This window comes from Brienomyrus brachyistius, chromosome 2 (assembly GCF_023856365.1).
Source record: "Brienomyrus brachyistius isolate T26 chromosome 2, BBRACH_0.4, whole genome shotgun sequence".
Classification (NCBI taxonomy): Eukaryota; Metazoa; Chordata; class Actinopteri; order Osteoglossiformes; family Mormyridae; genus Brienomyrus; species Brienomyrus brachyistius.
Window position 1 is genome coordinate 10922599 of NC_064534.1, and position 15297 is coordinate 10937895.

The 15297-nt window shown below is 41.7% G+C and overlaps 1 protein-coding gene across 2 annotated transcripts; it reads right to left on the reverse strand.

Moving 5' to 3' along the window:
• Positions 1-5303: 5303 nt before the first annotated feature.
• On the reverse strand, positions 5304-14671 carry LOC125726735 (N-acylethanolamine-hydrolyzing acid amidase-like). Of its 2 annotated transcripts, XM_049003161.1 has the most exons (11): positions 14350-14664; positions 10664-10828; positions 10360-10489; positions 10078-10168; positions 9918-9994; positions 8910-9082; positions 6623-6685; positions 6467-6533; positions 6316-6344; positions 6084-6150; positions 5304-5675 (listed from the first exon to the last, which is right to left on the reverse strand). In XM_049003161.1, the coding sequence occupies exons 1-11, from the start codon at positions 14520-14522 to the stop codon at positions 5661-5663; spliced, it is 1050 nt and encodes a 349-aa protein (XP_048859118.1). In that variant the 5' UTR covers positions 14523-14664; the 3' UTR covers positions 5304-5660. The 2 variants fall into 2 exon arrangements, 1 of the variants encoding a protein (XP_048859118.1); XR_007388378.1 differs by lacking the exon at positions 5304-5675 and having other exon boundaries at positions 6627-6685; positions 14350-14671.
• Between the last annotated feature and the right edge of the window lie 626 nt (positions 14672-15297).

Genomic DNA, 15297 nt, shown 5'->3' on the forward strand with positions numbered 1-15297 from the left:
GTGCATTTTATTGAAACAATTAATCGTAATTGAGGGTACAACAGCAGCTCCCACTGGGAATAAGACCATTTTCATAATAGATACATTAGCTCCTCTTCCATGTGCAGTGCATGTATAATTTTTAAATTTGAAAACACAGCTGCGTGAAGTATTCCAGAGATGAGATCCTGCATGTGGACCTTTTGGGAACTCCGTGCTGGCTTCCTGTCTGTGTTAGACAAAACCACCACACACAGTCATGCTGCTTTCAGACAAGCAGCCAGCAGTGCTTTGTCTGCAGGGGCACAGCGTGGTTGTGTCTGTCCCGCAGCACGAGCCGGAGCTGCCTTGGGCACGGTGGAGCATGTGTGGATTTAGGGTGTATCAGACGGACAGAGTCGCCCAGTCAGGGGGGGCAGACTAAACACAAACAGCAGCTTCGCTTCATATACTCCACACAGCTGTGAGAGACGAAAGCACAATCTATTACAACAGGTGCAGATAAGTGGCTTCTTAGATATGTTTCACTCATAGGTACAGATATGGCACATTTGTTTCCGGGGAAATGTTCCGTTTCACAGGCTAAATAATGTCAACCCAAAATAGTGGGAACGCTGTAGGCTATGTGCTGCATTCTCAGTAAAAAAAGGGATCATAGTCCACTGGGTCTGGTGAAGGACCCCCATGGCCGATGGTGCTGAAAAGACCGTCTTTGCTACGGCAGCATAGGCTGTTAGCTCAGAGCCAGCCAGCATGGGTCACAGAGCTCCAGAGGCAGTACCTGCTGACCAGGCCGGGCCCCCGCCTCTCTCCCCCAGGCGCCGTCCTGCCAGCCGTCCTCCCACCGTCTGCTTCCATTTCTCTACCTGGATGCATCCTGGGCACATCCCGCGGGCACCATGTTGGTGACCCCTGATGTAGAGCTCACAGCCACGTCCTGCCCTAACTACCACCCGCAGGCTGAGTCTCAGTTCTGTAAGGGATCCACATGTCGCACTGAAACTGAACTCAAACTAATTTTATCCTGAACCTACTGTACTCTCATGAAGAATAATGGCCAGAGAGGCACATAACTGGTATGCAAGTACGCATTCACCTTTAAAAGTGATTGTTGTAACAGTGCAAATGCACATAAAATTCATACGTACTTACGCTGTTACAACATTCGGGGAACACCAGTTATGTGCATTACTTATAAATGGAGGCTCTTGTCAAAAGGCATAGAAAAGCGGTTCCCAGTGTTCCCAACAAGAACGTAAGCACAGCGCAGCATTTGCTAGGCAGCCCTTCAACAGATTTCTTAGTTATAAAATAACATGCTGTGTTATCACACAGGCCTACCTCAAAACTGCAGCCTGGTCATTGATCATTATGTTTCAAGTACTACATTTTTTTTATTAAATACTTAGCTCATTTGACTCAGTTGGCCAAACTGCAGGCGCCCTGTGAATTTCCATGAATCTGTTGGCATATCATGCAGTTGGCAGATGTGACTCCCTGTCGCTTAAATTAATGACCTTCTAGCTGAACAGAGCCTGATAGCTACCTATCAAAATAAGAGACGGTCAGGTCTATCATTTGGCAGCGTACTTAAAAAAAAAAAGTTTAAATCATCCCTAATAAATTATTTCAGCTCATGATCGTTTCGTCTGAAAGCAATTGAAAAAATAAATCAGCATGGACAGTCGAGTAAAATACGCCTGTTTGGTGAGAGGCGCTGTGCGATCTGCAAACTCCCCATAAGAATCGCAGCAAGCCGCTGGCCGGAGTTCTGTCTTGATATTGCTCTGGGTCAGCATGCCCCTTTCCTGGATCCTGCCAGTGCTTTTAGCACTGGCCTCCGCCCTGGGTGATTTCAGGGATGACGGCGGGAAGGAGCGTCTGTTGATCGGAGATGCCAAAGCACCATCCGACTGTATCCTGAGCTGCACTTCGCAGACCTACAGCCGGATGACGGAGAGCGGAGACAGGCGGACTGTTCGCTTCATACCCACAAGCGCAGGTTAGAGAGGAGGACGAATCGTTTTCTCTGAAGGGCAGTACTTCTGGCGACGTTTCAGTGTATCGGGAAATCCACATTTCACCGGATCTTAATCTTTTCCTCTATTCCTTTATTTATTTCACATGCATGCATAATATTAGTTGACATGGATATAGTTTGATTACTATATATTTAAATGCGCTGGAAATATCTTTGAATTAAATTTGACTCCACTGTGCCAAAATTCCGAGTTGTTTTGCAGTGTGTGGTTACAGTTCTGTTCCAGTTAAGATCTCTGAGCTTTTGCGGTGGAAAAATAGATTTAGTGGCACAGTATGTACGTTATCGCCCGTTACAGTACGAATGATTTTTTTCTTCAAACTTAGTTTTTCAGTAACCCCCCCCCCCATCAATTCTGTTAAAGATTAGATTCGAACAACTTTATTGTTTCCAGAACTAAATTCTATTGCACACGGCAGCAAGTACATGGAGCATGGGAGCGTTTAAGAGACAAGTGAAGAGAAAAGCTGCACGTAATCTGGCCAGAATCTGCATGTTCTTTGTGAAGGTCGGAAAATTAAGAGAAAGGGTTTACTGGTCTCATGGACCTATTATTTTGTGCAGTTTGAATGAACAAATTATGGTGTTTTGAAAGATATATCAGGAAGACATGGAATGTGTGTATAAGTACGTTGTTACGTTGGTTTACTATCGTATCATGAGGCAAGTTAAAAAAGTAACAAAACAGGACAGTTTAAAAGTAACAAAACTGCATATGTTACAGAAATTACGCAATTTAAGTGTAGCAACAATTTAGACCCGCTTCTGTTTTCTGATATGTCAGAAGACTGAATCTTATACACACTTAAATATTAAAAACGAAACGTTAAATATGAAAAACCAAAGCAAGTATTATAAAGCAAATAAAAACACAAAACAGACTGTGTAAAATGGAATACGTATCACAGTCGGTGACCAGTATCTGCGCAGTAAGTTCTGAATACGCAGCACCTCACTGTAGCTATGAAGGCAGATCGGCTTCCGCTATAAACATGCGGCGTCAGCAAATATATATATATATATATATATATATATATATATATATATATATATAAATATATATATTAAAACTGCCACAAAATGACTACAAAATGTGATAAACCAATAAATTGTAAGTACACTTACAGTTTATTGGTGAAAAAAACAATAATCCTAAGGCAGAGAAACCCACTGAGAAGCAGGCTTTATTTTTACTCATTCAACTTGGTTTTGGAAATGTAAATGTATATCGGCCTATGGCCCACTGAGAAGCAGGCTGTGTCTCTGCTCCACAGGTGAGCCTGGCCAGCACTGCTGGTCTGCGCAGGTGCCTCACGGCCTGGGGGAGCAGCTGCAGCAGACCTATGTGGTGCTGCCCCTCTGGCGTGTGAGGCGGGGGCTGCCGGGGCTGCGGCCCACAAACTCCGCGACACGGGAGACCCTGAGCCCCCACGACGCCCCGTCGGCAGTCAGCGACGCGTGCGGGCTGCGCTTCGACGTCACCGGCCCCTTCGCCGCCCTGCGGGGGAGCCGGTCCGCCTTCTGCGTGGAGACGGATCCGCCGCTAAGCATTCTGGGAAGGGACTTGAGGTGCCCGCCTTTCATGGTGACGACTTGGTTACGACAGCGACCGCCACCCGCTTAGCCAGCGGGCTGCTCACATTACCTGACTTACTCATGTACAGGTTAACCAAGACGTTCACTGGACAGTGACTGCAATGATATTACAGATATAATAATATATTTGACAGAGCATGTACTTTCTCTTATGGCAGAATCTTTGGTAAATTTGGCTTAAGTGACAAAATACTGTTTTATACTTGCCACATGTAGGTGCTATTGAAGTATAGAATGACAATGTACCTGAGCAACAGACAATTACCTGAGGTATTAGAGTGTAAACCTTTTTCGGTCCATTCTCCTTATAGGAAAGCAATAACTATACCTTGCAAAGTCTCTCACTGTCCATTTTATGTGCCTTGTTCACCTTTTTAAATAATATACCGATATATTGTGTAAAAACTATTTGTATTTCAGAATTAAAGAGTTTCTTCAACAACAAATAGTTTTATGGTTCATTTCTCGTAGATTCGGCCTCAGTGGATTTGATTTTGACAGCAGCATAACATCAAACAGTAAAATGACAGGAACTCCCAATTAATATTGCACTTAAGAACTTTTACCATCTTCATTAATATTAAACAAATGGCATAATACCCAAATGGCCCTGCTCATGTTATCATATTGCTGTCAGGTCCGCTGTGAGCAAGGAGTTAAGATAAAGTTAAGTTAAGATAGTCTGGAAAAAACTTCAGACCACAACACAATTTTTTATGTCATTAATCAGCCAAGTTATTCCCTGTTTCTCATTAATGAAGGGCTTCTTCCTTGCTTTATGGGAACTCAGTCCTGCTTCTAGCTCTGATACAAACTGTCCTAGCAGTGCCCTTCACACTTACACTTAATGTTCCCCATTGCTTTTTAAGGTCACTTGATGTCACCCTTTGACTCATGAGAAACTGTCGGATAAGTTACCGGTCATCGCTGCCATTAGAATGTCACTTGCGCCCTCTACTGGTTTTCGGTAGTTCCCAGTGTCTCCTGCTTCATCTTTCTCTTGTGTGCTGCTGTCTCAGAAATTTTGCGCCTGGAAGCAACCTGACACGTAGCCTTCTGCCAGCAGAAAAAGGGTTAAATGATAAAAATGGGGTTTAAAACCAGGGTTAAAAATGCAGATTAAAAAAAAGTATATTGAGTGATCAGAACTGTATATACATTAATAAAGTGAATTCTCCAAAACGTCTATATATTTGACTTTGTCTACCGAACATTTAAAAACCTGCCAGATAAATGGACTGTTCACTGGATCTAATCTTAAACTTAAACACCCAGCCCCTGACTGTAACTGAGAAATGGCTTCTTTCCAGAAGGTCATTTAGTTTCTACATCAGGGCTACATTTGATCTAACAACCCAAATGAGAGCAAAAAGTTCTGTGAGTTTTTACATTCTCTTTAATGGTTTTATAATCATAATAAAGCAAGTTGCAGTCGGAGAATATTTTTGGTGAGCCGCTCTGCTTGTGCCACCAACTGTAGTGAGAAGAGATGCGCGTCTGCGTCACTGCAAAAAGAACAATCACAAAGCACTGCCTTTATCTACATAGCATCAGAACTATTCTCTATTCAGAGCTCTTGCTCAACAATGGATAGTGAACAAGTGCCAGGGCATTGAAGAGATCCTGCCAAGACCACTACAAAGGACGTCACGAGGGAATAAAAGATGATTACACACAGGAAACAATGTAACCACATGTGATTACCAATTTTATTTTAATAATATGAAACAATACCTTTATAGCTATTTTGAGTGTCGTAATAACAATTACAGTTACATTTTCAAGCTTTAAAAAGCTGATTTTTTAAATAATTTAAGTAGATCTAAGTTGTTACCTAGATTTAAAAGGTCACAATTTTAATCTATAACAAAATGTGCGTGAATAAAATTAAAGAAAAAGATTAGGCATATTGATTAGTAAACTGAGGGGTAATTCATGGACTACAAGCACATCATTCCTAACCAAACACAGACAGCTGTTGTGGTTTTAACTTCCCAGCCAATCAGGAGCCAGGAGCCACTCATGTAGATCTTCAGGTTCAGTCTTAATTGCATCCATGCTGCATTTCCAAAAATGAAAAAGGAAACATTAGTTGATCAAGCATATTCTTTTATTATGTCTTATTGTTATTACTATATGTTTTCCATTGAAAACATTTGATTAGTGAAATTTAAGTGTATTTACGTTAACGGTCAATGGTGAGAAATGACAGGAGCATTATTTTATATATTTTATGTTGTCTATACTGATATTAAAGTAAATAAAACCTAGACGAATCCCATCCCTTTTGTCAGTTACCTCCCAAAATACACAAAGAACATTGTTTTAAGTATTGTTGCTTTTTCTAGCAAATACCTAAATTAACTACTGAAGCTGAAAGCCAAAAGCCTGGACTTAAGAAGACAGAATATATCCGAGGCACTTTGGAGTTTATTCTGAAAAAAGCCACTCATCCAGCCTTCCTTACCTCTCTCACTACGGTACGATATTTCTCAGGAGTTCCAGCGCTCATCACTGTTGTGTAAATCGTGCTCCTGGAAAACAACTCGTTCACAGCCACGGAGAATACAGAACGACACGCTGCACTATTCAGGCAACGTTTCAAAGCTACACTGTCACGGCATATGGCCGACTGTACTGCTCTCCATAGAAACATACAGCAATATTATATAGAGAGAAGAAAAATGATTTCTGCTCACCTACGGCATGTCACGTTTACTGACAACACCTGTCAAAACAATAAGTCTTAGCTGCTGAACTGAAGCCTTTTTCCCCAGTCAAATGAAACAGTTTTGACATGGCTCGTAAACACAAACTGTACTGAGGATGCGCAAGGATTAGTCTACCTACCTTAAAAAGTGAATCCAAATTAATGTTCTCTTGACCAGTAGCATTTAATGCCTTGATGGCTGATTTTCTGAGGGAAAAAAAGTAAAATATTCCATTTTAGAAAAGTAGCGACGATTGTTTTAAATGACAGCATGATGTTTGGAGAATTGGCCTCACCTACGTTCGTCATCCTCTGGTGTGGTCTTCCAGTGGTCTTTGTTGGACTCTACCCTGAACCAACTAAGACAGGACAAATCACATGTCACTCTTGTGGTGTGTAAGATTATGCAGTGAAATAAGTGCATTACGCAAGGCAAAACAAAAAATGAATACAGTACTGAAGAACATACTATTGCAGTACTTTCAGTTTATCTTGTGATAATTTCTGTAAATAATAAGGGATCCAGGAAAAGAGAAGTGATATGTGGGGACATTCCTAAATATGTCCCAGACAGCCAATGAAAATGATGTTTAAATTACCTTCTGATTGGTGTAAAAGTATGACATCATAAGAACAAACGAGAGGAGGCCATTTGGCCCATCAAGCTTGTTTGGGGAGAATTTAATTAATAACTCAGAGCTGTTAAAATCGTATCTAGCTCTGATTTAAAGGAACCCAGGGTTTTAGCTTGTGCAACACTAGCAGGAAGACTATTCCATACTCTAACTACACGCTGTGTAAAGAAGTGCTTCCTCAAATTTAGTTTAAAATGTTCTCCCACTACTTTCCACCTATGGCCATGAGTTCTAGTATTTAAACTAATATTGAAATAGCTATTTGCTTGAACAGCATCCAGACCTATTAGAATCTTATGTACCTGGATCATGTTCCCCCTTAGTCTCCTTTGCTTGAGGTTAAACAGATTCAGCTCAGTTAATCTCTCCTCATAAGACATTCCTCTAAGACCAGGAATCATTCTTGTAGCCCTATGTTGAACCTTTTCCAAGGCAGCAATGTCCTTTTTAAAGGTTTGATGACCAAACCTGCACACAATATTCTAGTTGGGGTTTTACCAAGGAATTATATAATCGTAGCAACACCTCCCTTGACTTACACTCCAAACACCTAGAGATGTAACCCAACATCCTATTGGCCTTTTTAATTGCTTCCCCACACTGGCGAGAGTGGGATATGGAAGCATCAACATATACATCGAGGTCTTTCTCATAATCAGCTACCTTTATTTCAGTGGAACCCATAAAATATCTGTACTTTATATTTCTGCTCCCTGCATGGATTACCTCACATTTATCTACGTTAAATTTCATCTGCTAGGTATCAGCCCAGTTGCTAATTAAATCAAGATCCAGTTGTAGCCTCTGTGCTGCTAGTTTAGTATCTGCTACACCATCCACCTTGGTGTCATCTGCAAATTTAAACAGTTTACTATATGTGTCATGACCTGCTCGTCGGCTCCTCCTGTGTGTCACGCCCCCTGCTTACCCACGTGTCTTTCCCGGATTGTACCCAGCTGTGTCTGCTTATTTTCAATCAGTCCTGTGTATTTCAGTCCGTGTCTTACCCGAGTCCTTTGTCCGTCATTGATGTCAGTCGATGTTCGTGCCCTCGTCTTCTTAATAAACCCTTTGTCAGCCCTGAATTCGGCTTGTCTGCTCGTTCCTGCCTGCCGATCAGCACGATCGCTTCGCTCGACCGCGATCGCTGCCGATCTCCCGTGACAATATGTATTGGTGTCAATATCATTAATGTAAATTAGGAAGAATAATGGCCCCAAAATTGAACCCTGCGGTACCCCACTATGAACGCAAGCCCACTGTGACATTGTGCCTCTATAACTACCCGCTGCTTCCTGTTTGTTAACCAGTTTCCGATCTAAGCTGCTATAGTTCCTAAAATCCCTGCAGTTTTGAGCTTAACATGCTTGACATGTCTGTCAAAGGGTTCCAGCTCTGTCATTTAAAAACCTTTCCTAACTCCTCAGCATATGCAGCTGTCCAATACACCCATGTATTTTTTTATTTGACTTTACTAATTAAGTTAATTAATTGAGCTGGTAGTGAAATTTAATGAATACATTTGGAATGGTTGAGGTGCCACTGAAAAGAGGTCTGGAAATCAAAGGAGTGTTCATCTATCTATCCAACACGTTTCCAGCTATGCAGTAGGATTTTGGAGAACATAAGACATTCATTTTCAATTTGCATATGTTCTAATGTTAAACTGTGTTTTTCTGAACAAATATATGCTACCTACCCAGATAAATATCAAACATTTTCCTTGACTGCCTAAGAGTTTCGTACAGTACAATATATAACTAAGTTTATATATTTTTTTAAATCTGAAGGTATATTTGTACCCATCTGGAATAGGATCCAGCCAAAACAAAACTATAAAACATGTGTGACCGGACTAAACCAAAATGCAGTTACCTGTACAGAACTAAATCTTAACTGCTATGTGTTTAATGAATGTGGGGGGGGGGGGGGGGGGCAGGGCACTCACTGTCCATGGGGAGGATCAAGACTCCACACGTCTGCTGATCCCCAGGGGTCCCTGGTCACCACAGCGCCCTCCCCCGGCTGCACACCGCCCACGATGTAGTAGACAGAGTTGATGATGGGAACATTAGACAAGCGTTCCAAGGCATCATGGTAGCTTGCTGCTTCTGCCAGGGTCTGACAGCGACACAGAGCAGGTCCTTATCATAACTGGTCACCCTCTACCTCAGAACAATTACAGATGAACAGTCACTTCAATTCAGAGCCATAACCAGGATTTCAAACATTCTGAAGTCAAAAGTATTAGCCATTCCTAGGTCTGCCCTGTAATGGATTGTGGTTATTGGAGCTGCAGAAAAAATATTGAGGACTTGACCTCAGTATTCTCAGTGGTAGGCACGGGTATGCTTCTATTCATGTCAAAGGGGCTTTCAATTAAGGTATCTCTGTCCACTGCGTCCTTGTTCCCGGTCCCCCAAACACAAGCAATTCTGTTATGTCACAATGGTTATTGTATGCTCTAATATTTAGCATCTCCTTCATCAAACTATTATTCAAAAACAGAGCCCTTTGAACATATAAAAAGTATGATAACTATTGCTAGACCAAGAGTTGAACCTAAACATTGCACTGGGGGCTTAAAGATTAAATCAGCCACAACAGAAATGTAACATAAAATGTTCATTATTTACTGCTCACTCTCTTGGAATGAAATCACTTCTTATTAACGATGTGGTGCCTAGAAATGTCAGGCATCTCTCAAAAGCAATATGAGTGAATGACATTCTTTCTGTGGTAATTAATATGCCAGAAAAATACATTTGAAAATTAAACAAAAAAAATCTACAGCATTCAACTGAACTGAATATTAGCTGTGTTACTTCTAAGTCTAGAAGGCTATAGAATAACTGCCTGTTTTCCTTAATTACAATGCAGCTGACATTTTCAAACAGCTGTAAAGCACTTGATAAAGAAATGGCCAAATAAATAAATAAACTACACGAATACCCACGTGTCTCAGTAGCCAGCTGGCTGGTGTGAATTTACATATGAAGGCCCAGATGACACTCCCCCACCAACTCCCAGCAACTGCGAACAAAGAGTCATCAGACCACTATACCGCCAAGCACATGACAGGTGACCCATGACCCTCCATGTTACGTCAGACGTACGACGCGCATTTCCAGTGATGGTGAAATTATTTGCACTTTGTCCTGTCCACAGGCCAACATAGCCGGCATAGGAGGTCCCTCTATAGGCCACCTAAAGAAATACATTTATAAGTGGTTTGGTCCTGTAAGACTGTTCTGTAAAATGTTTTACATAACATAGAGAAAATATAACGTAACATTATGTAACAAAAAAACATTACCGAAGCCACTAATGTAAACCAAAGAATAATAACAACAAAAGCAAAAACATTCAGGCTTAGAAGCTGCCACAAGACCACATACCTTTGCATCTTTCATAAATAGAATATCAACTGTGACATTTCTCAGAATGTCTCTGAATAAAGGGAAGTCCATGTTCCTCCCGTGGTAGATACGGCCATTTGTGTCCTGTGCGACGATACTCGTGCAATACCTAAGGCATGGAAGAGGTTGCAATCTTAGCATCAGCTTTTGTGTTTGGTCGGTTAGAGCATACACGCTTGAAAACTTTCACCTGTCCACTGAAGAATTAGCTTAAACCATAAAACATGCAATGCATAGTACGGAGTCCAGCAATAAATGCACTGGTTCTGCACTGAGTACATACGCTGAGATTTCATAGCCGAAGTTCAGGAGGATGATGTCAGTAGAGTCAGTTCCAGACAGGGAAGCCAGTCCCTGGATTTCTGATAAATAGTCCTGTGGCAAGTAATCTTCCAAAGTTTCTATCACAAGTCTGATGGCTTGATGTAACCAGCTCGGCACAAATGACCTATAACAGGAATAAAAATGTACAGGGATCAAGGTTTCCCCATTATAAATGAATCACCATAAAATAAAGGCAGTTCCTTATCTTTCAGCTACTTATCCAACAATGGGTTCCCTGGAGAATCTCCCAAGCAAAATAATGCACTGGCAGATGTATGTACTGCATGGGACGCTAGCCCATCGCAGGGCACATAAGCGCACACCATTACACTCCGTGGGCAATAAGGGCATGCCAGCTAGCCTCTCTCTATTTCTTAGGACTCGCCGATTTTTATTCGGCTCACATAGGTTATATTCGGGGCTTACGCTATGGGCTTCTGCCAACCTTGTTTAATACCATTTTAAAACTCGAGTTGCAACCCGTCCCAGTATTTTACGGGATCGTCCAGTTTTGATGAATAAAATGCGTTGAACGGACCAAAACACAATTAAAACCGGGCCGCGTGAACATTCGCCTCTAACATTATTGAAATCTTATCCGCGGGAACACATTCACGGGCCCCCCTTTCCCCTTTAATGAGTTTGAAGTCTCCTTAAGGCAGAAACATCCATCCATCCATCCATCCATTTTCCAAACCGCTTATCCTACTGGGTCGTGGGGGGTCCGGAGCCTATTCCGGAAGCAATGGGCACAAGGCAGGGAACAACCCAGGATGGGGGGCCAGCCCATCGCAGGGCACACTCACACACCATTCACGCACAAATGCACACCTACAGGCAATTTAGCAACTCCAATTAGCCTCAGCATGTTTTTGGACTGTGGGGGGAAACCGGAGTACCTGGAGGACGACGACGACGACGACGACGACGACGACATGGGGAGAGCATGCAAACTCCGCACACATGTGACCCAGGTGGAGACTCGAACCCGGGTCCCAGAGGTGTGAGGCAACAGTGCTAACCACTGCACCACCATGCCGCCCCCCATAAGGGTGTCCATATGTGCAAAAATAAAACGCCGTATCCCGTTACGCATGATTAAGATGGATCCCCTAGTAGCTAACTAATAGCTAACAAAACTTAATCAAATAAAAGATTAGTGCTGTAATGTTTAATATATTCTTATTGTAGTTGAAAGTGATTGAAGAACATATTGGTATCAAAAAAAGTATTTGTCTCGTCGAGTTAGTAAGGAGCGGGGAACACACGGCATACACACTGGGTGCCATTATGTGATGATTTCCAGGCAGGAGTTCAAGAAGTTAAACGCTTTGAGCCAGTGAAAACTCATTTCAGGATTACAGTTTATGTCTACAGGTGATATCACTTGATTTCTGCCTGGTTCAAAGCTGATTTCATTTTCAGGTCCACCTGAAAATATAGCTTACTAAAATCTGAAAAGATAATGACTTGCAGGATAATATCTCTGCATGATTCTGAAAGAAACTTCCCTTACTTTATTTGGGATATTTGTATGTAAGGTTCTAGATATTTTCGACAAATATAGACCAATAGGATACAGCAGAAGGTGCACTAATAATATAGGTTTTAAAATGATAAACATATTTTACGATTATTGTATTTTACATTAGTAGGCAGACACATCTTACCCACTGGGGTTACTTTAGGGTCAAATGTTGGTAAACAAAAAGGGGTGGCTTTCCAGAATTGATCTTAGCAAATAATGACCAGGATAACGAACAACGTAAGTAAACAATGAGTCTACGTGAGTTTCCAGAAACCCTTAGTTATTACAGAATTAACAAACAAACTTAAAGTACTATTTTGTTGGCTCCTCCCCAGCTTCGAAAGATCCTCCCCAAAGTCAAAATGTGTTTCTGCACCATGTTTTCAACCGATTTATGAATTTAATTTAAGGTAATTCTCAAGTCAGTTCTGAATTGTGCATAACCCTATTATGTACTCAAATGGCACATAGGTGTTACCACAACGAGCCCACTTGTGCTAATTTGTAGTCATCATTATGGTCTTATATTACAATAGTAACCACTCATTAGGCCTATATCATCAGCATTATTATCTTGTCCAGCATTATTATCTTGTCCAGCATTATTATCTTGTTTTTGTCTTCTGTTTTGGTTCATCTCTGTGTTTCTGTGACGGGACAGCAAGCAAAAATTCAAATAAAGAACGACGTAGAAAATAAGAAGCGAGTCGGAGCACTCCTAAATCTATGAGCAAGATAACAAACTACTTTAATTACGAAGTGTTTCTGGAAACGCATGCTCATTAACGATCGATCGTAAGTGCGAGAACTACTTAGCGTTACGAACCTTTTTGGAAAGCTGTCCCTGGTCTCGTTGCCTCTTTAAGAAGGATTATGATCCCGTAAGGATTAGCACCACGACTGTAGCAAACTCTTTGGGGGACCAGAGATGCCGAAAGTAATTAGAAATTCAGTGTAATTCATTAGCAGCCCATCACCGTTAATTAGATGATATACTTGAATTATATCATTGTTAAACCATTTTTGATAGGACAGGGATCTATTTTTGAATATAATATGGTAATTATTCCAAATGAAACATTTATGGGAAGAGATATTGGGTTGGACAGGTACAGCTACGTTCATATTGAAATGAACACGCAACAGGCGTATCACAAAAAAACGAGAACTTTAGTGGACCCTGTACAGCCGAAACCCAGGCCAAACTCAAACAGGAACACAGTACAATCAGAATCGCGAGAAAGAGAATCAATGTTCCCCAGTATATATATTCTTTTGCTCACTCCGCAGGTACCCCACTGAAAAGGGCAGGAGGACCGCCCTAAAATAAACACTTAAAGGCACAATACAAATATGCTTTCAATTAAAAATGCACAATTTTCACTATGTTTACTCCTGGTGCTGGTTGCAAGTTGTTCAATTGTATCAAATAATGTCTATCATTGTGTATGTGAGCCAATGTTCCCAGCTGGATTTGAAGGTGAAAATCCCTTTAGTTCCTGCCGGAAATCTGTCAAAAAATGTCACACAATGTGCACAGGAGTAATGTTCCCTGTTCGATGTAAACTTTGACCCAGTCTATTTACAAGGGAAATTACTTTCCAAAATTATACTGAAGCAAATACTGAGTTCCCCAAACTCTTTAATTTCCATGGGCCCCTGTCCGGATAACCATCACATGATGTTACTAGGAATCGAAAGCGAAACGAAATTCTGGATGTAAGTCTCGGTAAATGAGTCCCCCTACAGGTGCATTCGCGTCATTGTGTCTGGCTGCGCAGCATTTGAGCTGTACTGGAAAAGGAGCTGCGAATACGGAGCAAGCTTTAGCATCATCCCCATTTCCCCTCTTTTATCATCAGTGACCCCCATGTCGAGACCCCCCCTGTAGGGGGCCCTCTGACAACTCAAAAGCCCAGGGGCCTCTTACCATGCTAATGTGTTTTTGTTTACTCGTATAACACGTAAAATTGGATAAACACAAAGAATGCGAAGCAGTCATGTGAGCAGAATTACACAAAAGCTAAAGTGACATCAAGTTGACTATTTTACATGCAGTATAATCAGATTTCGTTGCGCACACAGTTCACAGTTTTTGTGATGGGCTTTGTACTTACTCAATAATCAGAGACGGAAGCGTTCTGAAATAGCTCACGTCAATCACTTCCATCAACGGTGCCCATCTTTCTTTCGGTGGCTCGTCCAAACTGACTTTGACGATCGGTGGCGCAAAGTCCGCATAACAGCACGCAGCCAGCGTTAAGTGAATTAAAGCGAGACAGCACTTCATAGTTTTCTTACAAGTTAGTAATGAATAGCAGAGATGGCAATTTCGGCACCCAGGATCAATATTCCCGTTCCGATGCGAAGAACCTCTGATGCCCACCGACTCGAAGCTTGGAGTCGAACCTGCTTTTATTATGCGATATCACGTGACCGATGACATCTGACACGAGGGAGGCTGGGTTTCCATCACCTCGTTATAAATTGTTTTGGATAAAAGCGTCTGCCAAATGAATAAATGTAAACAATTATATTTGTATTATTTATTATTCTGTACTGGCCAGGTTTGCATTGCTCCAAACATGTCATACAGCAGTAACACATCTTTAAGGTGCTAAATATCTTCATTGCCCCCACGAGACTCTCAAATCAGCAAACATGCTCCTTTAGGGGGCATTGTGGGCTGAAAATTGGGGCAGCCCACTGTGGGACCCATTACTGACGTGAAATGTGGGGTAGAAGTGGGCCCAACACTATGGGACCTGGGTGTGTAAATTGTCTATTTGCACAAATCAATTTTAAACTTGTGAAAATCATCCCGCAAGCACAAAATCTTGCAGTCACAAACTCATCTTGAAAGCACAAAAACGTAATTTACGGACAAAATGTTTTTTGGCCTTTAATCGATGCCATACCTAGACACAGAGGCGCACATGATGCATTCCGTTCATCAAGACGGCTGACGAGAAGAATTCGTAGTATACCGTGTGGCTGCACAAAGCTGAACTGAGTAGCATATTAGCTAGTTAGTTAGTGCGAGCTGGCCCACAGGGAGCCTGTGT